The sequence below is a fragment of the Excalfactoria chinensis genome, chromosome 5, assembly GCF_039878825.1.
Source record: "Excalfactoria chinensis isolate bCotChi1 chromosome 5, bCotChi1.hap2, whole genome shotgun sequence".
Taxonomy (NCBI): Eukaryota; Metazoa; Chordata; class Aves; order Galliformes; family Phasianidae; genus Excalfactoria; species Excalfactoria chinensis.
In genome coordinates, this window is record NC_092829.1 from 40803207 (window position 1) to 40828131 (window position 24925).

The 24925-nt window shown below is 41.5% G+C and overlaps 1 protein-coding gene across 3 annotated transcripts; it reads right to left on the minus strand.

Moving 5' to 3' along the window:
• Window positions 1-282: 282 nt before the first annotated feature.
• On the minus strand, window positions 283-24459 carry TSG101 (tumor susceptibility 101). Of its 3 annotated transcripts, XM_072338463.1 has the most exons (14): window positions 24379-24459; window positions 24146-24230; window positions 23877-23939; window positions 22444-22607; window positions 21615-21750; window positions 21167-21291; window positions 20440-20545; window positions 18772-18942; window positions 17723-17896; window positions 17319-17403; window positions 16587-16710; window positions 14863-15023; window positions 10777-10861; window positions 9809-9877 (listed from the first exon to the last, which is right to left on the minus strand). In XM_072338463.1, exons 1-13 carry the CDS (start codon window positions 24418-24420, stop codon window positions 10843-10845), a joined length of 1455 nt encoding a protein of 484 aa, XP_072194564.1. In that variant the 5' UTR covers window positions 24421-24459; the 3' UTR covers window positions 9809-9877; window positions 10777-10842. The 3 variants fall into 3 exon arrangements, with proteins under 3 accessions (XP_072194566.1, XP_072194565.1, XP_072194564.1); XM_072338465.1 differs by lacking the exons at window positions 14863-15023; window positions 16587-16710; window positions 17319-17403; ... (7 more) ...; window positions 24146-24230; window positions 24379-24459 and adding exons at window positions 283-617; window positions 1548-1787; window positions 2567-2769; ... (3 more) ...; window positions 9309-9472; window positions 13120-13248 and having other exon boundaries at window positions 9812-9877; XM_072338464.1 differs by lacking the exons at window positions 14863-15023; window positions 16587-16710; window positions 17319-17403; ... (7 more) ...; window positions 24146-24230; window positions 24379-24459 and adding exons at window positions 285-617; window positions 1548-1787; window positions 2567-2769; ... (3 more) ...; window positions 9309-9472; window positions 13120-13248 and having other exon boundaries at window positions 9812-9877.
• Window positions 24460-24925: the final 466 nt, after the last annotated feature.

A 24925-nucleotide genomic window follows, 5' to 3' on the forward strand; every position in this document is an offset into this window, starting at 1 on the left:
CTGATGGTAAAACAAGGTAAGTCGAGAAAACCATTGCTAAGCTTACTTCAGGGAAACAATCATTGGATGTCAGCAGCTACATCAAACAGAAAGCACCTGGAATTTTTGAGGTTTCCAGCTTTCATCTGTCATAAGGAAGTTCAATTACAAACTCCAGCAGTGAATTATTCTCCAAAAGGATACTGGCACATCTTCCAGCTATTGCAAGTAAAACAAAAGAATGGTTAAGCTGACACTACATGAGCTACAGGTGTTTGTAAAGAAAGTGCATTCAACACAATTCTATAGAGGAAGAAAATATGCAACAAGTTTTATTCAGCTTAAGTCCACCAGCACAAAGATTACAGGAAATAGAAAGTGCATTAATAAAAGCTAGTATTTACCAAAAAGAAAATATATTATTGATTCAAAATATTTTACAGTTGAATGATGCAATAACTTATTCTGGGCATCTACTGATTAAGAGAAAGATCAAGAAAATGGCTGCTTCACAAGTAAATTTAACTTCCCAGTTAAAGTCTGAGAGTTCAGTAGAGATCACTGAGTCCAGCAGTCTTCCTTGCTTTCTGCATTAATGCTCTCAGCTGGAACTGCTTGCGAGACAGAAGACGTACATGCTGCAAAGAAATAAGAACAGCTGGCTGATAAAAATGGTAACTCTATAGCAATCTGAATTTTGAAAGCAAGACCCAAATGAGGAGTCTGTTTTGGGAAATATTAAACATGCTTGTTCATTCAATGGCATTTTCTTGGCTTACAATGACTTGCTACCATATACAATCACTGTAGTATATTTTTATGATTTTAATAATCAGATCCTCACGTTCCTATCAGAGAAGTCATACGTTTTCTAAGGTGAATGAAAGACAAATACAGTTCCCAGGGCATCACTGCTTGTAATAGAAGTGAAACAGAACTAGCAAGCTACGTAAGAGCAAAATAGGTCTCTACTTAGGGCCCTGTCCCCTCAACGTTTAAAGCAAGGCTGAGGTAATATGGTGGAATCTCACCTGTTAGAAAAGGACGTGACTGGTAGCTCTTGTTAGCCAGGGGACCCACTTGAGGTGTTTACACTTTGGCACACAAATCTTTTCAGATCCAATGGCTACACTAATTACTATGGCATTTTATGAAGTTCTTACTCTACTAAAGGCACAAAACTTACACACTTCTCAAGAACAGCTCTTCTTTTTCTTCTATAAGCCTAGCACTCCACTGCCTGCAGCAAGAATGGCATCAATAGACTGCAAGTGGAAAGCTGATCGAGTTCTCTAGTCACCTGGTTTCTCCAAAATCATCAGCCCAGACCAAAGGAAAGCGTGTATTGACACTAACAGTAAATAACCCCTATATATCTATAATGCTTTTAAATTAGCCCATCCTAATCTCGATATTCTTCTTCTGAGACTTGTGTTTCAACCTATATGTACTTACTGTTTTTCTTTGACGAGGACATTGTTAACATCAAAAAGCTGAACAGAAGAATTCAAAAGTACTCACACACATTTAAAGAGCACATATTAAAAACATCTTCTCAAGAAGCCTACCTTTAAAAAGACTTCTAGATCTATCACTCCACGCCTTAGTGCTTCCCCAAAATAAAAGATGGTGTCTTCAATTGCATTTTCCTCTGCATATAAGTTCAGGATCTGCTTGTAGAGTGGTGCTGTAGGAATGATAACTTCATCTATGTCGTTATTTTCTGATTGACTTTCCATTTTCTCTAAGGCAGAACTGAGCTCCTCATCCTTCTTTTTGAGAAGTTCAATGTTCTTGTCAACTTCAGCCTAAAAACATTTAAGATGCTTATTTCTTGACTCTCAAGAGCTGAATACCTGCTTCTGTCAAGGTGACTTTAAAACTATGAAGACTTTTAGAAACACTACTTGATTTTTTACTTCTGCATTCACCTTCATTAGGACTTGTATAAAAGAACAAGCTAGCATCTTCCAGATCTGAGATTCTACTATAGAAAAAGTAAATGCTATGCTCTTGTTCTCTACTGCTTATTCATAATTGCAAATAGTCACTTTCTCTTTTTTAAAAACAGAATTTGAACGTTAAGCTGATTGTTTCAGAAACTGGTCATCAGCCCCAAAATCTTACCCCAAGCAGTAACACAAGGAGCAGACACAGGAAGCAGAAGTTAGGCCTTCATGAAAAAACTGCAGCCATTTCTGAGCATGAGGAGTAGGAAAGACTCTTGTTTGGAAAAAATCTGGAGTTATGAAGGAAGCTGTGACTAAAATCAACGCGTCTACGCTACAGCACTGAAATGTTCTCCAGCACTACTGTCACATACTATTAGCCAGAAACTGACACAGTAATTAAGTAAGTACTCCTATACCACTTAGCATCTGCAGGGGAAAAACACTGGCACTGTTCCTCTGCTACTACCAATAACATTTCTAAGACACAAGGCAACGCATCTTAGGATTGCTGGGATTTTCATCTTGCATCTGTCTAAACACATGCACCTCAATTTGGAAAGAAACACACTTCAAAAGCAATACACTGGATGATATTTCTCTCATGCTGATATAGGTCAGTGTTTCACTCAGCTTACCACTTCTTGATCCAGGCGAGTTACCATCTCTTCCAGTTTCTGGTGTCCTTTCTTCAGGTCCTCTTCTGTGCGCTTCAAGGCATTGAGTTCAGCTTGAGCACGATCCATTTCTTCTTTCATCCGCCATCTCAGTTTGTCACTGACTGCTGAAATCAGGGAAGCTCGAATGGTGTCTTCACTGATAGTTCCATCTCTACTGGGTCCTGTGCAAGAAAATTCACCAGTACACAATTAACTCTCACTTCTGCATGAACTTCAATACCAAGCCAGCTTGGGAAGAGCGATGAATACAAAACATCAACAAGACCACGAACTTCAGAGAATCCTTATAACATCCAAGGAATTTTTTAGATCTCCACTGCTGAACAAGACCGCACAAATCCATCTCTTTTCTCCAGGCCTTTTACTTTATTCCTATATGCTTTCCAGTACACAAAACTTACATAAAGCCATATATTTGGGAAAACAAATCTATGCAACTGACAAGAGATACTATGAGAAAATGTACATTGTGCATATTAATCCAGCAATTTCTTTTAAAATTAAGACAGCATCAGATGTTGACAATTATTAATGTTACTGCTTCTTACATACAAATTGCACCAGCATGTGTATGATTGTTAAAAACTAAAACAAACCGCTACTGAGAAAAAAAAGAGACTGAATTAATAAACTGCTGCAAAGATTGGTTTGTGAAGATGCAAACGGCACAAGAGTTGACCTGTTGTACAGTTCTGGCTGAAGCACTTCAACCTGCTGCCAGTCAGCATGACCATTTTTAGCATTTGGTCAAGGATCAGAAGCAGAAGCTGTCAAACACAAACTCAAGATTTAGCACCACTACTTCCTATGAAAAGGAGAAAAGAACAGCATTTTGTGCACTGACAAGTAAAACTGCAATCAAGACAGAATCAAACCACGAGGGACAAGGAGTTCATTCATAGTTCAGCACTAACACTGTAATGCGGCCAATTGTAAACATAAAACTTCCTAACCCAAACAAAAAGGTCCAGTTTCACTTTAAGAACAGCATCACTGTGATTTCAGCTACTGTTTAATTTATCCAACCAATTATTCTCTATTGTACCAGAACCAGCAATCAATTCTACTTGTGTTTTGTTTCCCCCACCCTGGTCTCTCTCACTCTTGGATATTTGATGCAAAGTTCACTTTAACACTAAAGCAGGACAGAAAGAAAAAGTCACAACACAACTAATGATTAAAGTTTGCAAGTGCCAACAGACAAGAAAAAGGCCTTTGCACATGGATCACCAGTTAGATTTTGCATATCTCCCTAAAGAGCATGAACCCTTAGCATTTTCTGCCACTTCCATAATTAGTGCAGCCTGGGGAAGGCTTTATGGCAGAGAGCCAGTAAATCCAGAGAGCACTGAAACCCTTAACCTTTACCAGGCAGAGTCTGGTTTCAGAACTGACCTTAGAGAAGGAGACTTGTAGCTGAATTAAATCATTAGTGGCACACAACTGAACTGAATGAGGAAAGAAAAAGAACTATTTGAAAAACTGGCTATAATTAAAAAAAAACAAAACAAGTGTGGGCATTTTTGTTCAACTCAAAATAAGCTGCACCACATATACAAATTCGCAAGCTGTAGCTCCCTTATAAGCTCCCAATAAACCGGGATGGTAAACCATAGTCCAACAGCAGCTGAAAAAAATCTCAATAGGAAAGAAACATTTGCAGTTTCAAGGAAAAGAAGGTTACTGTGAATACACTGGATGACTAAAGAGACAGCTCCACATTTCATCTGGTGTGAGATAAACCACAGGTGCATGACTCTCAGCTAGCTGCATCTATGATCTGCCTCACATTAAATTGCTACTACAAAATCTGGCATCACAACATGGTACCAGATGACCTAACTTGGGGCTTCTGAAGTATTCTGTAATACCTGGCATATACCCCACCTCCTCTTCGTCTTCACCGAGAATGAAAAGGAAGACAATAAATGAAATATATATGTATTTTAAATTAACTCTTTACCACACAAAAGCAAAACAGGATCTGTTTTCAGAGAGAGAAAGAGACTACAGAAAGCCAATGTTCCCTAGAAAGGCTCCTAACAGTTTTCTGCATGTCTGACAATGAGAGCCAGCATGGACTATCAATCTTCAAGGACCCAATGACCCCCCCAGTAGTGAGCAATACTTGGCTTTCTTGTAGACTGTGTGGTAGCCACAACTCATGTCAGAGTGGAAACGACAGCTGAAATGACTTTCAGAGAACACTTCAGTAATAAACACATCTGAAAGGATGTGGATGTGAAGGATGGGATCAGGTACAAAATATAAGGATTATCATTTCTTGTAGTTTCCAAGTTCGGTAACAGAACGATTCCTCAAGTACCGTTACAAGTAAAACTGAAACATCACCCTTCCTTTGCCAATCTGTGAGCTTGCTTTGTTCCCAATGTGCACCAAAGCTTCAAGAGGAAGGAGCATATATAAATAACTGGGAGTTCATACATGAGATTATGAACCTGTAGACATTCTTTTAAGTTACAGTGCAAGAAATTATCAACACCTGATATTCTGAAGAAGGATACAACTGTCTCCATCCTCACCATGCAATTGTTCCAATAGGACCATCCAATTGCAAAGTTATGCACCACCTTCCTACTAAACTAGAGAATACTTTCTAGCAGTTCCTTATTCATTACACACACTCACACTAGAAATGAGACAGAGCAGAAACAACGTTACAGCATTTTGGATGATTTAGCAGCAGAATGGGAAAACATGAATCAATACTCCTGGTTTCACTGCTGACAGGAGCTGAGAAGGAAGTAAAACAAGGAGCAATCGTAAAGAAGCAGAAAATGACAGACTTGGGTAAAAGGCCTTCCAAAAATGCACTGGAAACCTCTGCTTTAGGACTTTCAAAATAAAGCATAAATGAGTAAATAAAGCAAGGCAATTGAGTGAAGACAAAAGCATTTTTAAAAAGCAAGACAACAAACAAAGAGCAGTACAGACAATCAAAAGTCACCCAAAATTTAACGGTGAAGGGAAAAAAAAAACCCCTCGGGTTGGTTCTAAACACTGTTTTTCAACACATTCAGAGAGCAGACACAGTGCACTGCACACAATCAGGAATTCTATAGGTTCCTGAGTGAAAAAAATGCAAAGCATGCAAAGCAAAGAACATAAAAAAATGCCTTCTCTGGGTAACATCATCCTCCCCATTTAAAATTAATACGTTGGAAGGCTGGATTTAAGAACAATAAATTCCTTTTCTCGCTGTTGCTCTTTATGAATCAATTACAGTGGGAAGCTTTGCTTTGATGAAATACTTTCCGAGTTACTCACCAGCAGTAGTCACAGGGGGCTGAGAAGGATAGTATGGAACATTAGTGGTAGGTGGGAATGGAACACCAGCTGGATAAGGATAGCTCGGGAAGCTGCTTTGACAAAGAAATACAGGCTGAAGTTATTTAATTACTAGTAAAACTTGATCTACGTCACCACATTAAATATTTATCCATATCACGTTAAACTACAGGCTGAATTACACTTCCTCTTTTCCTGTTCACACTAACATCTTTCATGACTTGTATTTCTGATATAATGTAAGATTATATCATTTAACTAATGTGGCACAACCTCTCTTTTTCACTCCTTAAAGCATACCCCCAATTTCTTTGCTTTTCAACGCCAAAATGTTATGTACTCCAGCAATTCCTTATATACTCCCCTAACAGAATCAGGACATTAGAATGTCCATAACTAAATAAAAAGATCTAAGTAGATAATGGTCATCGTCTATTTGTTAATAAAGAATGTTATTTGCTAAGAAAGAATGTTAATGGTGAATGGCAGAGCCAACGCATGAGCTGCTCCTCTTCTAATTTCCAAAGAACATTGAATAAAGCAACAGTTTATTTCAAACGATGACTGAAGTCACTACTAGGAGATAATTCTGTTATGACTCGTGTTTTTAATCTCTGTGAAACAAGACCTAGCACTGGAAAGAAGAAAACACCCCAAGGCTCATATTAATCCAATAACTGCTCTGTTCAATTATTTGAGTTGTTCATCACCCAACCAATATTATCAATGCTGTTAAGAAAAAATCCCCACAACTTTTAAGAATATATGTCTTTCCACAGCACATAACTACCTTATAAAACTAATTAATTACCTAAGTGATTCCAGAGGACATGCAGGAATTGGGTAACCACGTATCACAACATAACTATCATCCAGGTATAATCACAAGTAAGCAACACTAAGAAAATGAAATCTATCCAAACTTTATCTTGGTTGTTAACAAAGAGTTCAGTCATCTCTTCTAAACAAACAGCTATCATGATAATTACACGATAAGATCCAAATCCATGGTTAATAAATAAATATATAAATGGAACAGAAATAAAACTAGATTCTACTCAGTGAAACCATCCATTATGTCAGTAATGAGAAATGCTCAAAGTGGTTCTTACCTTGGGTTTGCAGTGCTTCCTTGCGGATAGGGAGATATTCCTGGCATGCCAGGCACGTAGGAAGCTAAATAAAACAAGGATTGTATGTATTTCTGCTTTCCAGAATTTTACCACACACCAAGCTCACACTAGTGAGAACCATTACGCTGTGATACTATGCTTTTCAAAATACTGAACAATATTTTTTAAGATATCACTTTCTAAAAGCAGTAACTATAGTAAGTAAAGTATGTCTGCTTGAGAAGAAGCATCTGCATGAAGGGAACTCAAAAAGGAGGTGCATAAAAGATGTCGTGTGTGCCTCTGCTTTTATGGAAGAGCTGAGAAAAATAAGATAACCTTCCCTACGAGCCATTGTTCTCTACTCTGCTCATTAAGTAACAAGCATATAATGTAAGTACCTTCAGCACAGATGGGGATAACAGTTAGTTAGCTGGTTAACAAGCCAATGCTATTCAGGTATTTCTTTCATTTAAAAATTATGCTGCCAAAAAACTTTTATTAATAGACATGCCTTCGCAATTGTTTGTTCTTAGGAAGCTGACTGTTCTATTACAAAAACTACGTTTTCCATCTATTTTTTGCTTATTAACAGTCATTTTAGAAGTGTTACATCAAATGTGTTTTGTTTTTTTTCCTTTCTCTTTCTTTTTTTTTGTTAAATAAATCTCCCTGGCTGTTTTCATTTTCTAACAATTCAAATGATTCATAGTTTTTATTTCTTAAGCAGTGCACCTAGAACTTAAAAACAAGACAAACTGTCTATAAAATAAATTAGAAAGAAAAGACAACACTGGTAGAAGTCAGTAGCTATTAATGAAGGTGCCCAGGGGAACAGGCCTGTTGGTCCTTTCCAACCTTGTGATTCTATGATTCTATGTGAAAAATCAAGAAACACTGTTTTTAAAATTGCTTCCAATAAGCTAGCCTCCTGTGACTACAAAAGAACAAAGCAGTGATGTTTCAACTGATGATCCTTCCTTAAAGCATGATACAGGTCACAGTCCCCACCAAAACTGTACTTGTAGTGACACCTGCTGTTCTTGGAAAACTCAGCAGCTTGTTCATTGAATCACTGGTGCTCTTACTATAAGCAGGCTAACACCAGACAAGCCTTACCCCAAATGCTTACCTTTAGCCATTTATCCCTAGTGGTCCTATTTAGTTACCCCTCTTTGATCCCACTTGGTTATATTTGTTTGTGGCTCTCCCTCACCAATACAAGCATGAATTTTGCCCCCACCTCCACACGAATTCTTCCAATAGTTCAAGTACAGCACAAGTGGATCACTTGTGAATATCCATCAAAGTAGAATGCCTTCTTAGAATAGTGTTACAATGGATGAGGCAGAAAGCCTTTGGAACACACTCTGGAGTGTGAGTATTTGTATAAAATAGCAGCCCAGAGCACTTACTGGTTGGTGGGCCAGTTGCCTGGTACGGCGGGTAGCTGGCTGAAGCAGTTGGCCGAGAAAAGACTGGAGGTTCCTCGGCAAACACCACAATCATAACTTGAATTAGTTCCAGCAGGTCTGACTGGGGCTGCAAGGATACACACATCACGAATTAGTGACACGTGCTGACAGTTGGTTTAACTTATATTAATTTATATTTGACTATAACAACAAAATGGGACTGTTCTACATGCATGTATACAAATACATTTACTACTACTTTTACTACACAAACACTGAGCTACTACCCATGTTTATTAAATTTATTTCTCCTAATCACTTTGGATAGAACTAAGCCACTTCTACAGTTATGACATTTTATCTTCTTTGAAAGTCCACATTTTAGTCTAAATGTCTGAGGCCTGCACTGCTCAGTGGACTTAGTTACTGATAAATAAAAGAGATGCATACACTCAAAGCTCCAGCAAAGTGTACCTGAAGCAGACATACAGCACTTCACTTTAATCTGAGATTAATTTCAGTCCAGAGGTGCTTCGAAGAATGTATAGCTTGCCTTCAGTAAACATTCTTATCTTACAGTAAATATTCTTATCTTCAGATCAGCCCCCTAATAGGCAAGGAAGCCTGTGCTACACTGTTCAATCAGACAGGCCGTCGCTAAAAGCACAATTAACCAGACAACAAAATCCACAACATTCTGAATATTAAGATATTAAAAATAACAGTTGTTTCAAAGGAAAATAAAACACCTGAATTAAGATCTCGGAAAAAAAGAGAGCTATGTTTCTTGTTATAAATGGCATGATTATTTGAAAAAATAAAATTAGAAGAGTAATTTAGCAAGCTGAAGTTCCCCATACTTACGTATTTCCACTCATGCAGGTAAGGAAGATATATCTTTCCATTAGCATCAACATGCTTCCCAGTTTTTATTGTCATTGAGCTAGTGGGTTTAACAAAACAGATTGGGGGGTTGAAAGGGTAGGTGTCCAGCAGCCACAAGCAAATGGGGATATTGTATATGTTACCTAGAAAGAGGATTTGAAAGATTTTAGGAGCCCTGTCCTTCTATATTCAGATTCTTTAAGCACACATAAAATACCAAAAAGAGTACTGAAATATAAGCAGAAATTAGAGAGCTGCACAAGCACAGAGCAGCGATCTGCACTACTATTTGGTTCCATAGCAAAAAACAGAAAAAAATATATATATCTAAAACATTACACCATGGATAGGTAAAAGATTCCACAAAAACAGTGATTGCCGAAGTAGTGTAACTGAAGTGTTACAAATATAAACAGTTTTTCATGCAATTCTGTAGAATAGATAACAACATAACAGTGATTACATTAATAATAAACGCATACCTCTGTAAGGCACAGGAATGGTTCCACTGAGGCTCATCAACTCTCTAGATGAGCCGTCATTAAAAACTGAAAGGGAGAAGACAGCATTTTGAAATCAAACCTATTGGCTGTGTCAATCTCTGCTCAGATGATCTCTGCCCATCTATCTATTAATGTACATTTTCAGAAGCCGTGTGTGAACACATACATATATATGCACAGATAAACAATATACGTATATCAACTAGGCTTGAGAAGTTCTGCTCTTGCGCATCTCACTGTAAAAATGGCTGCCTGTAGTCAGATAACTTCTTATGAATAATGTATTTCTGAGAACTGGTTTACTAATGATTGCCAAGCTACCTTGACTGAAAATAAAACTGCTTCCTTCTTTACAGTTGAAGTAACACATGAATTTTCCCACTGTTCACTTCACTGTACCAACCAGCTATAATTGGATCTGTGCTCAAATCTTCCAAGGCAGCTTTGGAAGAGGCAGGTAACAGAAACGAGCTTCTTGCTACAGCTCAATCCTGAACACTCTATCTTAATATTCTGAATCCCGAACACTCTATCTTAATTCAGATTTGCATACTTTAAAGCACCATCACAATTTTAATGAAGAATTCACGCTAATTCACAGTACTTCTAAAGCAGACAGAACCGCAGACGCATCTTTGCATCACAGCAAATCTGAATTTGTAAGAGATCAGCCATCTCCAGGGCACGCACTGATAGAACATCTCTGAGTGACCAAATAAAAGCTAAAGAGGTGGAAAAACGTCCCACCTCCTGGCACCTTTCTGTATTACTGAGTCTATTTCAGAAAATAAGTGCCTGTTCCAGGGAAGTGCTGACATTAAAGATCAAAAAGAATAACTCTAAATTCTGAATTCTAGCTTTAACTCCTTCCTCTCCACAAAAACCACCCCAGATACATCTTACACAATGATAATCAAATAAGCAAAACTTGCTCAAAGCCTTACCGTATGAATCCATAACAGGTTTGAGGTCCTTGTATTGAGAAATGACGCAGTTTGTCTCCTGTATAGTTAGGTCTCTGTACTTATACTGGAGAACAAAAGAGGGAAAAGTCTTTAGAGCCCAAAGCTTCAGCATAAATCGCTTTTTGTTTTACAAAGTGCCCCACGTTTATGGAAGTCGCAGGTGGAAACCTTTCTGCACTCTTATTTTTGAGTGAGATGCTATTTTTCCTACATAATCGAACCAAACACCTTTAACAAGGCGTTAGGACGCTTTCATTCTTAAATAAGTGTCCATAGATCAAGTGCTTTGGGGAAAACTACCACTTGTCATTTTTATTCTGCCATAATCAACATTACGTTTTAAGCAAAGGCAAGCGCTGGGACGTGGCGTTATCAGAAGTTAATTACCAGCATTACATAAGGCACACGTTTCAAGAGGCCATACTACACAAGCTGATTTCATCCCCTTCGCTTTCATCTCAACACAGACCTGAAGTCTCAGAACTATGATCCAAGGACAAGAGGAGATGCTCCTGGCTGGCAGAGAGCTGTTTCACCACATGGTATGGATCTTCACCCTTGTGGCCATTCTTCTTGCTAATTACCACTAAAACCTTGCAATGCAGCCCTTTGCCCACACTCTCAATGCATTTCCAAGGAAGGCAGCCATCAGGCGGCTCAAGGAAGGGACGCTGTCTAGTCCACCAGCCATGGCAGGAAGGCAAAGGGCTCTGTACAATGTGATGTTTGATGCCCAACACAAGCAGGCACTGCGAACAAAACAAATGAATTCCAACACTATCCAAGAGCAGAGCACTGCACCGTGACTAAGGAATATTAGATCATTACAGGACAATCTTTTACTGGGTTCATTCAGTTGGTAACCAAGGATTGACAAGAAATGTTAAAGCCTCTTTGGAAGGGCAATAACCTGGTGACTTCTATAAAGATAACTACAACTGATTCATTTAAACCCAAACTTTTCTTCCTCCTTGTGGTAAGACAAGAAGAATTTTGAGAGCAGCAGCTATGGTTCAAGATGAGGACTTCACAGAGCAGCAGCTACAGAGCAGGATAAACAGCATGAGAACCAACCAAGGACACCTCTAGGATAAGAATGAATGGCTTGTGGCTTTGAAGGGGGGTTTTAGGGTTGTTACTGCAGTAGCTTTCCTCCAATTAGTGTGTGTGATTTTTGAATGCCTGTGTCTGTCTGCTATAAAAGTATAGCTTTTTGGGCAATAAATGGATGCAGCTGTATTTAACCATATGTGTGGCTTATTTGTCCTAGCGTGCTGACCTTCTGCCCTCACGTTCACCAACACCTCCTGAAGCCTCAGACAGCAAACGCACCTTCCTCCTTTTACCTATCAGGTAACAGAGCAGAGAGATGAAGTTGTCCAGGTTCACACAGCAGGTGAACGCTGATGGTTGTGCTCACTCAGCATAAGGCTGGGCCTTTTGCTATTTCACACACTGAAGGGTTCCTATAGGAAGAACCACCAAGTTTCTCTCTACAGAACAGAACACACACAGCTATTCTTGGAAAATGAAGGCAAGTGCTGAAACAGTAACTTCATTTTTCATCAGTTGCAAAGTTCCCTGCCCTTTTCATCCAGCTGAAAAGAAGCCAAACGCTGTCTGTGGCTTAAGAAGGGCACCGGGTGGAGTGGGAAAAGAAGGCACAGCGTTGACTTGCATTCTTTTCTTCCCTCCCCACAGCACGCCACCCATCAGCCACTCCTTTAGGGAAGCCGGGTGAGTACAAAGATACACATTTGCTTACGCTGCCTTAGCGCTCAGCATTCTCTCTCAAGCCGATGACAAAAGGGCCGCACCGGACCCTGTGCAGGAAAGGACCTCCAACTGCGAGCAGATCTTAGCGTGCCGTAGGTAATTTTTAAGCGGTTCAAACAATACGGCTGAATGTTGATAAAGCAAACGCCCCCAAACCAAAGCCACAGCCCCTCTCAGCCACCCAGCCACAGGGATTTTCGGTTCAAGCTGCTGGACAAGGCCCAGTTTCCAGCTAACAGCGTACTGCTACTGCCCGACTCCCACCGCCTCAATCGCCAGCAGCTATTCACCTCACGGCGAGTTTTGTTTCCTGAAACGCGGGTTATAACAAAACAACGCCCCTCCCGTCACCCCGCCGCAGCCCAGGCCCGCACTCTTCCTCACGGCCGCGTCCCACAAGGAGCGCCCCGCCGCGGTGGGGGCGGCGTCCGCGACCCCCGCCCGACGGACGGACAGCAGGGAGCCGAGCGGCGGCGGCCGCCGGGCCCAAGAGACTCCTCCGGCGGGGCAGAGAACGGCGTCTCGGCGCGCCCGGCCGCCTCCTACCTTGGCGAGCATTTTCTTCAGCTGGCTTTCGGAGAACGCCATGGCGGCGGCTGCCGCCCGCCGCCCCCCCAACACAGGCAGCGCCGCGCTCCCGCTTCCGCCCGGCAATGACGGTACTTCCGTGAGGGAAGTGCGCCTCCTGGCGGCACGTTAGTCCTGAACGGGCGGTACCGCCGACGTGCCTCAATAGCGAGGGTTTGTGCGCTATGGCAGCTCAGCGGTTATTACTACAAACAACAGGGACCTGCAGCGTTCGGTGAGTAAAACCGGTAACAAGAATCTCCAAGATGAACAGAACGCCTCAACTGCTCTCATCGGGATAACGAGCCGAGGGAAATAAATACACAAACCAACACGGGTCCGGCCCCAGCCTCAGGCACTTGTTTAATGTAGTGTTCAAGTCGCACAGCTGCAGCCATCACCCGTTCCGCCCCACCAGAAAGGAAATCTCAGCACTCACTGAAACCCCACCTGAATTACACGATTACCTTAAGTGCTTTTCCTGCTTTTATCAATACGAAGTCCTGTTTTACACAGCGCTTTGTAGATGCAAGTGGAAGGCAGAAAGGAACCATCTTTGGCTCTGACACGTATTCTACTTGTGCTCGGGAGGTTCCACTGCTGTTTCAGCAGCCATAGCTCAGCACGTGCCCAGGGAACAACGGCCTGATGCTGCACATGGACCCATGCTGCTCTGGTTCTGCCACTCAGCAGCCTGCAGCCCAATGCTCAGCTGTACCTTGGCTGAACGCAGTCTGTTCTCTTACCAGTGCAACCATCCCAGAGTTCAGAACACAAAAAGCTCTTCACCTTAAAAAAAAAGTGCTTTTTCACCTGTTTGCATCTTTTTCCATCATGTCTTTGGCCTTGCTGTAGAAGGTCGCAGATCCTGTTGCCTCCTCAAGGAACTACCCTCTCCACCTCAGCCAGGCAGCAAGTAGCTTTGGCTCAAGGCCTGAACTCCAGCCACCTCTGCACTGCCCAACAGGCAGACCTCATTCGCTACCTGGTGCCCAATCCTGGCTCCTCCTTTCAGGAAGGGCACTCATTCCAACACTGGCACATACCAACACCTGCAGATCCTTTGGTGCTCTCAACATCCTTAGAAAACAAGAGTTAACAAGTCACCCAATGACAGAGACTCAGATATTGGTAAATATTCAAAAGAAATTCATGTGCAATACTTCATGCTTTCACCTTTTCTTTCCCCATAGTCATACGCAAGAATGGAGCCCATTGATACTAGACTGCATGCGATAGGTCACTGCCCTGCAACCATATTCTGGGCAAGCCCATACCAACACTCAGAAACAGGAGGAGCTCTTGTTGGCTCTGCACACCAGAGTTTCCAAGGAGCTGGGTAAGTTACCATCCTAGGCTGGGTCCTAATGAGGTGCACAGAGCTATGAGGAATCCAACAGGCAGGCTATCATTAGCAGCAAAAACAAAACAAAATATAAAGAAGGAAAAAAAAAAAGGCAAATGTCACCTTATTTTAGATAAAACATCCTTGCACTTCACTCTCCTCATTGTGGCTACCAAAAGCGCACTTTTCAAGTCAAGACATTCCAACAGGGAGGCACAGCGTTAAATAATTCGAACTGACAGTAAATAAGGAAAGCACTTTTGAAAGCAAGTTCAAAAGTTTGTTTTGCAAAGAAAACTGTATGCACCAAGCAACCCTTCCTGCCGAGCGAAGTTCCAACTTGTGTGAGCAGATGCTGTAGCTTCCTTTGTGCTTACAGTTTCAGCTGCTGCTGAAGGTCATGAATTGATCCTGCACTGCTTTGCAGTTTCTCTTGCACCTGTGGATCTCCTTCCAACGTGACCGTTTCAACCACTCCACTGGTCCCAAGAACACATGGAAGACTTAAGAAGACTTCACTGTTTATATTGCAAAATCCCTGAAACAACACAAAGAGAACATTGCCATATAAATACATATTTCTGCTCTGTGCTTATCTGAAGCATGGGACTGCATGGAGTAACTTTAACTAAGCAGGGACATTCTGTCACACAGCACAGTTTTGTAAATCTAGGTTCTATGCAGAGAATTACAGCAACTGTAAAGCATTACCGTACAGACAAGAATCCTTGGTGCCACAGGGAGAGTTTCCCAATGTAAGAAATATCAGACCTCTGCAATGCAGGCAAAACTTATTCTACAAGACAGAGTTTTAGCAGTTTCCCAGGTAGAAAAAGTGGTGTCACTTTGTATGATCAGTCCCCCCAAGACTGAGCAAAGTGATTGTTACAGCGCAGCCAAACAAAACTACCCGAGGAAAGTTACATTGTTATAATTCACTTACAATATTGTAACACTGTAATGGGACAATAATAGCAGGGCAACAAAGTCTCTGACTACAGCAAATGAGAACGAGCCCAAATGCAGCAGTTGTGGATGCAGAAAGGAAGGAAAAGAGCTGCTTACCTTTAGAAGACCTCCGGTAGTCAGGGATCTCCAGCAGAAGATGCCCTCCCCTCCACTGCCAACCCTTAAAAGTGGTCTGGAAAGGGGTGGATCTTGGCTCCACTCCTTCCAGTCACTCAGGTGCATTGCATACAGCTGAGCTCCCTTGTGTTGACCCTGCCTTCCCAGTGTGACTTAGCATTTCCACTACAGGTATAGATTTAGTTTCTTCATAGGATGTGTATGTGAAATTGTACATTCCGTAGTAACATTACTCTGCAGTTTAAGAGACTTAGCACTCCCCTACTTTTGTGTTTAGTTTGTGAACAATTACAAACTTGACTTGAAAAAATGGTGGAATTAGCTGCATATCTGCTGTAAGTAATACAGTAAGAAGCTTTTTGTGCTCTATTTCCCTGCAGTAAGAACTGTGAGGGACGTAGAATCAGTCAATAATGGTCTCTACAACTTTTTTTTTCTCTCCTCTGAAATGACTTAGAACTTTAGCGAAGCCTCATAGGATGAACTTAAAACTGTGGACTAAACCTTGTGTGAAGTTACATGCACCTTAATCATCTAAAGAACGCTGAGTATCAAGGAGTAACAAAAGCAGATAAACCTTTCAAAGCTTGTCAAATAAAGTACTGGCAGAAAATGCATTTTATACCTTCCTAAGTGATACTGAACTCTTTTGGCCCCTGGAAAAATATACACTGAACACTGAGCGCTTGGAAACCGTGACGCATTTCTTTTCATTTGCCAAACTGAGCTGTTCCTGGGGAGCTGGTCAGCAAACATGAACATGTTTTCCCCCCAAGTGCTTGTATTTGTTTTGAAGACAATCCACTTCTAATATTGGTTTCATGTTAACACAACAACTGATCCGTACTTCATCTGGACTGGAATTAAACACTCTTGTTGGAAGACCGTAATAATCATAATGCTACTTCAGAACAGCTGCTTTATGCAGCATGTCTGCTGATAAAAATTAACTGTCGTATCCAGTGTAAATCACATCATCGTAATGACAACCAAAAGACATTAATAACACATTTACCTTTGCCAGAGTGGATACAGAATGAACCTTCCTCTTATCTTTCACGATACTGTCAGTTAAATCAGCAACTGAGAGCCCAACAGACCAGGATCTCTGACCCTTTCCCTTGAGAACTTCCACAGCTCTATATTAATCAGGAAAAGGAGAAACATAGGATTGATTAAAATCTAAACATCACTTATCTGTTGAAACCTTACAGACAGGCAAGGTGTACCATAAGAACATGATCGTTCATTCTGGAAAATAATATAAGAAAGTAACAAACTGCTTAAAGAATGTCTTCATATATATTTTACCCAGAGTACTAACAATTCCTTTTTCAGGCTAATTCCATCATGTAAATTGATCCAAATTTCTCCCTAGCTTTGAAGTTAACTGCTTTCACACAAGCTCTGAGAAAAGTGTGCGAGAAAGCTTGCCTCTTGTTTTCTTTTTAATGCATGTAACCTGTAATTGAATTGGCAACTCTGAAACTCTGGTGTATATTCCACAAAGGGATCCACGTAGGGATCACCACAGGCAAAAACATCATTTAAAGCAGAAACTCAAGTATATACACCTGCATAGAAATGAATGATGCACACACCTATGAGTTCCTAAAAATTCAATGTGTGAACATTTTAGAGCAAAATTCCTCCTCTTTGTAAGGAACTGACAACAAAAAGACAAGCACAAAACTGCAAACTGAGCATCAAAGCAGGAAGAAAAACATGAAGGTTACAACGGAGTTACCTGTTAGCCACCTTTTCCCTGGAGTTATGAGCAGCCACTGTTTCTGTTTCATTTGTAACCGACTTAGATCTGGTCCATGACAGTACTAGACAGAGACAAACACAGAATTAAGAGTACATCTAAGCAGCAACCACAATAAGGATGGAAAAGGCTGGGGAGAGACGAGAAAAGGAAATTAACTCATTAATTAATTTAAAAGGAAGCTTCCAAACCTTCCTTTCCTCATAACAAGACAAATGCAGGGTCTCTAGCCCGCTGAAATAAAACAACAGTAGCACCCGGCCCAAGACACTTGCTTAAAAACGAATTATTATGCACAGAACGTCACATCAGCAGTAGCCTAACATATCTTATACCTCACTTCCTTACTCATTATGAGAGGTACTGAAAGAGGATCTCTTTACCTTTGTCTTCCCCTTGTTCACCGACAATCCAAGCATCTTTTCCCACGGCCTCCGCTTGCAAAAGCTTTGTGAGTATGTACTGAAATCTCTCGGTATCCAGATTGCCACCGACTCCAATAACTCTGCTTTTGGGAAATGCACTCAGCTTCCATGACACGTATGTCATTATTTCAACTATGTAGGAAAGGGAAAATACGTTGACAAGAAAGGATCAATCAAAATGTAGCCTATTTGCAAACTGTTAGAGATACAAAACTCCAGAGCAACTCATTTACTTTAGAAAAGATAAAAACATATGAGAATATTTCAGTTTATTTAAGCCAAAACAGCGAGTCAGATGGGGAGAAGATGAAGAAAACACAGCCCACGTGAAGCTTTCAGAGAAGTGAAACTTCAGAATGAGTCACTATGCTTCCCTTGACCACAAATCACACACGCTTCTATATTTAATGCACCCAGTGGTTTCCTTCCCCACTCCCTGTTTGGCAAGAACTCTTTTCCCCATTTCCACAGGTCTAAAAGATGAGGCTAAGAAGCACGTGAAAAACATAAAAGGGTTAACAGACAAGTTCACGTGTACTTTTCTTTTAAGAGCATTTTTGCTTTTCTCCTGTCATAGTACAACTGAGCACAGAGATTTAGACTTTTCCCTAAAATATAGCTGCAGTACAGTCTGTGAGTTCCATCACAGAGCACACAACACATACACATATGCATCTATCCTCACTGCACGGAAGAAACATAATTAACGCTCACAGCTGACAAGACAACAGTCAATGGATGCTAATCTTGTACATACAGTCACATTTAAGCTACACACAGAAATATGTGGAAATACATACCTTTAAAACAAATCAAAGTACACTATTTTCTTTTATCTTGGTAACAGTTAAAAAAAACAGTGTCCTGCTCAGTGCTGTAAAGGAAAACATCTTTCAGAGTAGCAAGAATTTCTGACTAAGAGTGCATATTCGGCAGTAACGTGTTTTTCAAACAGCCCAAAGAGAAGCCATCGCAGGGACAGAACATCAGCTGAAGCACCAACACACCTGGCTGAGAAGCAACAAGCAGCACGGAGTTCTGACTGTAGTGTGATATTGCTGGGATAATTCCCCTGAACAAATCCACATTGCTTTGTATGACATCCAGGTATGTCTGAGCATTACCCAGAGAGTTAACTGTAAGCACCACAACTTTCGAATCAGTTGAAGCTGAAAAATCTGAAAATATAAAGAAAATGTGTTTTAAGAATGTATGTCATTGTATCAAGTTTTAGATGCAAAACCCAAATGCTCCTCTAAATGCTGAACTGCAACACCTGGCATAAATTAGGGATTCCTGCCTTTCTATCTTGCCCCCAGCTCCCCGTCTGCAATGTGGGGCACTTCTGCAGCACCTGCAAACAGCTCTCCCACAGAACCAGTTTTCCCACTTTCTAGTTGTCAAAGATAGAAAAGAGACTGAAGTTTGCCCAAGATGACAGAGGACAGAATAGAAAACAGTTCTGACACAAGTTTCCAAACTTAATTTTCTCAGCAAGGGAGAAAAAAGATAAACACATCTATGGAAAGGCTCCTTCATTTTTATTCCAGCTTTATAAGAAGGGCAGAGACTTCATTTCAACAACATAGAAGCTCGCTGTTAAACAGCTAAATATATATATTTAATAGGTAACGACAAAACCATCAACAGAGATTTGTGGCATGGTTACATCAGAGAGCTTAGGAAAAGAATGTGCAAGCAGCAAAACTTGCAAGATAAGATCAAAGGATGTAGAACAGGCAATGCCAGGTGGAAACAGAACAACCAAATAAGATATCTGGTGGAATGGGAAACTAAGATAAACTACATTAGAGACACATGAAAAGCCTCAAGAAGTGAGGATGAAAAAGGTCACTCTGCTCACTTCCATCTTCTGTTGTAGAAGAGCTTTTTAACCATTTCAGCCTCTGCAACTAAGCTTACCAAGGACTGCAGCCATCACCACTAACTACAGTGACGTGGCATTGATTCTGCCGAACTGTACACTCACAGCTAATTGTCAATGAGGTCACAGTGTCATTTCAGTTGGAACAGACCTTCAAGACCGCCAGGTCCAATCATCAAACTGGCCCACCAAGTCCCATCACTAAACCATGTCCCTAAATGACACATCCACATGTCTTTTAAACACTTCCAGGCTCAGGTTAGGAATTAATTTCTTGAATATATAATGATAATGATTAAGAACTAACCACTGGCCATAAACCGATGTTTAACAAACATCAGTGGAGGAAGGTAGTACTTTCAAACCCACCTTTTTTCAGTCTTTCCAACGCTACTGTCACAGCTAGGTCTAATTCCCTACATACATACCTCTCCTCACCTTCTTGCCCTCTCTGCAGCAGTGACACCGATATACTAGATTGCTTTTCTACATTTCTGCATGCATCCAAATTCAGCAAAAGCCTCTCAGCCTGGAAGCAGACTCAGATGCTTCTACTTCTATCAACAATAAAAGCCTGAATAAGAAGCAGTTCAAGCTTTACTCATCTCTCCCATGCCAGTTTTACCCTAGGAGGATAAGAAAAAGCAAGAAGGTGTGAAAAGATAACATCTAGAAACATGCCTTGTATACCAGAGCTTCTATAACAGCCAAGGCGCCCTGCTCTCACTGAGACAAGCACAGGTACACACAATACAGCATCAGCTCCTGCTCCAGCAACGACAACTAGTACCTTTGCTGATCTCTACATTTGGAAGAGCAAAGATCTCCAGATCCATGGTTCCTCCTTTTGCTGCACCTTCAGAAAGATCCAGAAGAACCACCTTGTCAGCAACACCCTATATGAGTAAAAACAATACAAATCAACAACAAAACCTAACTTGTTCTTGCCAGTGGTGGGGATATATATGTGTGATGTGTGCGTGTGTGTGTGTATTTATCCAGTTCAAAACAGCGTTTGCGGTACTGTGTGTACAATAATCAATACGGGCAGACTTCACCAAAATTACAATCAAAACACAACACTATTAGTTTAATGACCTGAACTGGAAAATAAGGCACTACGAAACAAACAAACCCACAAAACCATCTCTGGGAGGTTACAAATGTTGCAACAGTTGCAACACAGTACAGACTGGCCATAGAAAACCCTTTTCCAGGGCAGCAGGAGATACTAGTTCTAACAAGCCACAACTTAGGTAATAAACTCACAATTATGGCTTTTCAACATAAGTGCATTCCTAGTTTAGCTGTCTGCATCTACAAAAGCAGGATGAGAAAGCACAGCAGAAACTAATGCTTCTGTCTGTCCACAAATTAACTGGAGGGAAGAGGCAAATGACACAGGCAGTGACGACTGTTAGAAGTGCTGAGCTACTTCTGTATCAGACACTAAGATCTAGACTGGAGGCCCCTATATTAATTAATCAGGTGTATAGAGACTTATAATAATTACGTACCTTTGCTACAACTGCCAGCACACATGCAATGCCAAGATCTCCAGCTCCAACCACAGTCACTTTGTTAAAGCACCCTCCGTTTCTGACTCCACCAATTTTACTCTTTGATTTTATGTCAGTCTCTCCTGTAATTAAAAGGGAATCACAAACTTAAGTGCGGGTCCATACTACATCAATACAGCTACTGATGCTACACAAAGGATCGTGGCTGGATCAGAGTTGATCCGAATAACATACAGTGGTCAAGTCTGATAATGCAACAATTCTCATACCGAGCCTAATTCACAGAGATTTGTAATAGAAATAAAAAGATTAACTGGACATGTGTATAGTATGCACAAAGATTCAGTTATTAACATTAGGTAGGTATCCTTATGATATCAAGTAATAACAAATAAAACATATATTGCCTTAGAACACTACAAACAACAGATGAAAGCATCTGCACCTTCAGTAATCCTTGCGATGTAGGAGAGAAGTTCTGATTGCCTGTCTGCATCAGAAGACGACAGCGAATACACAGGCGGCTCCTCCTCAAATTTTGCAATCATTTCCTTGATTAATCCAATGATGGTTGATTTAGGCTGAGGTATAGAAAGAAGACAAAACACTTGAGGAGTTCTTTGGTATGGTTCGGCACTTGGAGCAAACACACTGTGAAGTCAGTAGAAGTTATAGCAAGAAAAGCAATTCCCATCCATTGGAATTTCTATAATAATAATCAGGAAAAATATCTCTCATCGTTTCTAGAGAACCAGCTTTCAGTAAATCACCACCATGGGCCTGACAGTTGCATTTAAGCACGTTATCTACTGGAGGGCATAAACTCATTTAGCAACAGCACTGAGTTTTCAATTTCCAGCCTAATGATTCCTAATGTTATGCTGAGAAGAGACACTCCTGAAAGACAAAAATTTCTGCTGAACTTAACCAGAGTTACCCCATTTGTCAGGTATCATTATTCATTATTCTCTGCAATATGGGGGAAAAGAGCCAAAAGGCCCACGTGGAGCTTACAATGTTTTGTAACAGAGACAATCCCCCTGTTTTTTCCCCAGCTGAAAACAGTTTTCCTTACGATCACCTATAATCTTCCTTCTGAACCCTTTGGATGGGCTGAAAGCTGTGATTTTAAGAGGTGTAACATTACTTCTAGCACAAGCACTCCATATTTAACAAGCAATGCAAAACACAAAAAGCCTCAAATCAGACCCACTCCTCTGCACTGCCCTCCACATAGCATCATGTGTTATTCCCAGACATCTCCCTCCTCTTACATGGCTCCAGTTCTGCAGATAGGGCAAATAAATCCTGCCCTGAGCATCCACGTGCTTCCCCACTGAAATGCCCATGTTGGCAGTCGGCTTCAGGAAGCAAATGGGAGGAGCAAAGGGATGAGAGTCCAAAATCCACAGACGAATGGGTATGTTATAGGAATTACCTGTTCAACGCAAACCAAAACCCATTATAAGCTTCTGCACTGAGAAGAAACACTAAGAAACAGGTCTGTATGCACATGATTCACATTCCATAATAACAAAGAGAAAAAAAGCCAGACAAATACACTTCCTGATTTGCATTTAAAGCATTAAAGTCACTCAGGCTGGTTGACAGAAGCAGACTTGTCTGGATCACCTTGCAGCATCACGGATTGAGTTTTGATTAACACAGGAATTCTTCCTCTTGTTGTTTTTGCACTGGTATTCTATCAGCCAGCATGACCAGTTTTATAGGCAAATGAACTTTTTACTGCTGTCTTTTAATTATGTTTACCTTTTAAGAACTCAATAACTGATGTTAAGAAGCATCTATTAAGAGCTTCACTTCAGCTTCAAAAGCACTAAGAAATAAATAATTACTTACTAGCTCTTTTTAACCACTCTCTATACAAGCGTAGGGCTTTCAGAATCCAAGCAGCCCCCACTGGAACCAAAATGTTTGCCTACACTGTCTCACAATATATGTTTTTATTTTTAATAAAGTATTGTGGGAATACAAGAAAAGCTGTTGGGAGCAACAGCTGTGGAGCAAGATAAACAGCAAAGTATTTACTTGACTTGAATCATAGAATGGATTGAGTTGGAACAGACCTTCAAGGCCGCCTGGTCCAACTCCCCTGCAATGACCAGGGACACCTAGTCCAGATCAGGTGCTCAGAGCCCCACCCTGCCTGACCTTAACCTCTCTAACAGCACCTTATTTCAGTGTCTATACGTACATCAAGACAATATTTATGGAACAGAAACAGCTTCTGCCAATTCAGCTAAAATCCCAAGCCACTTCTAGTGAAGCAGCAGTTCAAAGAGCAGCGCAGGTTATACCAAATCCCCAAAGGCACAATGTGCAGACTTGTATTCACATTCTCGAGTATTTGATCCTAGCGTGTGTGTAAATTAGCTCTGAGCACACCCAAAATGAGAAGAGATGCCTCATCCTATACAAGTAAGTTTAGCACAGCCTCATCTAATAGTTCAGAAGCATAGTTGGCGTGTTTCAATCTGCCGTTCCACTTCAATTACAACACATTTAGGCGCAAGCTTAATTGCCCCTAGCTGCTGGAAACGAGGTGCAGCACTCTCACTTCTCCAGCCTGGCTCCCAGAGGGAGAAAGGCCATCCCTGCTGCTTCAGCCATGCCTTTTTCTCAGGCTCCCTACGGCGTGTTGTTGGGACGCACGGTGTGTAAGGAACCCACAGGCAGCAACTCCTACCGTATTTGACCGGGATGGTACCGCTGAAATTCAGGAGGTCTTTCTGGGATCCATCCTTAAAGGCTGAAATTAAAACAAAACAAAACGATGACGGCAATCCTAACGCAGAATGACAACGATACGCTCCCGATGTGCGCTAGAAACCAGAAGCACCATTCCTGACACGGTCAGTACAGAATCCCACCCTGCTCCACAGCGACCGGTGTTTCCCCACGGAGCCAGGCAGGCAAGAAGCCGCTCTCCCTTCAGAGTACCGCATCCCTACTTACTGTAAGTGTTCATGGAGAAGGCGAAGTTCGGGTGCGCCCTGCTGACAGCCGTCACTTCCTCTACGGTCAGGTCTCTGAACTTGTACTGCGAGCGGGAGACAAAAACCCAAACGGGAGCGTTTACGTCTCGGCGGCCCCGCCCTCCCACTTCGCTTTTCCCAACGGAGGACCGCCGGGCAGCGAACCTCCGCCAGCCCCCGCCGTCACGAACCCGTCCCGGCCCCGTCCCGCACCTTGCCCAGCTGCTTCCGCAGCGCATCCGCCGCCGACGCCATGGCCGCGGCCTCCCAGGCGGCCCCGCGCCTCCAGCCCGCCTTGCCCCGCCCGCACCACGAGCTGCCCCGCCCGCCCCGTGGCTGTCGGTAGGGACTCACCGTAAGGCTGAGGGCTGCAGCGCTGCTGAGAGGCTCGACTTCTGTGTTGAATTGCATTCCACTCAGCACGTGAAACATGGCAGTTGGAGGTTTTTTCGATCCTCGGGCTCGTGAAAAAAAAAATAGGTGATTCCATACGCATTTAAACTAGAAAGTAGAGGGCCAGCTGTGGGATGACTAAACAGCAGTTCTGCCTTGTGGAATTGAGATGTTATTTCAAATTAAAGCTACAACTAAAAGCTGTCCTCCAATAAGGGGGAGAATTAGAAGAGAAATAAATCTGAGTAAAATAGTTCTATTGCTTCCAGAGGTACAGCTTCAGCTGGGTTGGGATCAGTCTGTGCAGAATGCCCATTTTGCTTTGAGATAGCAACTTATTAGAACATAAAAGGCATATCCAAAATCT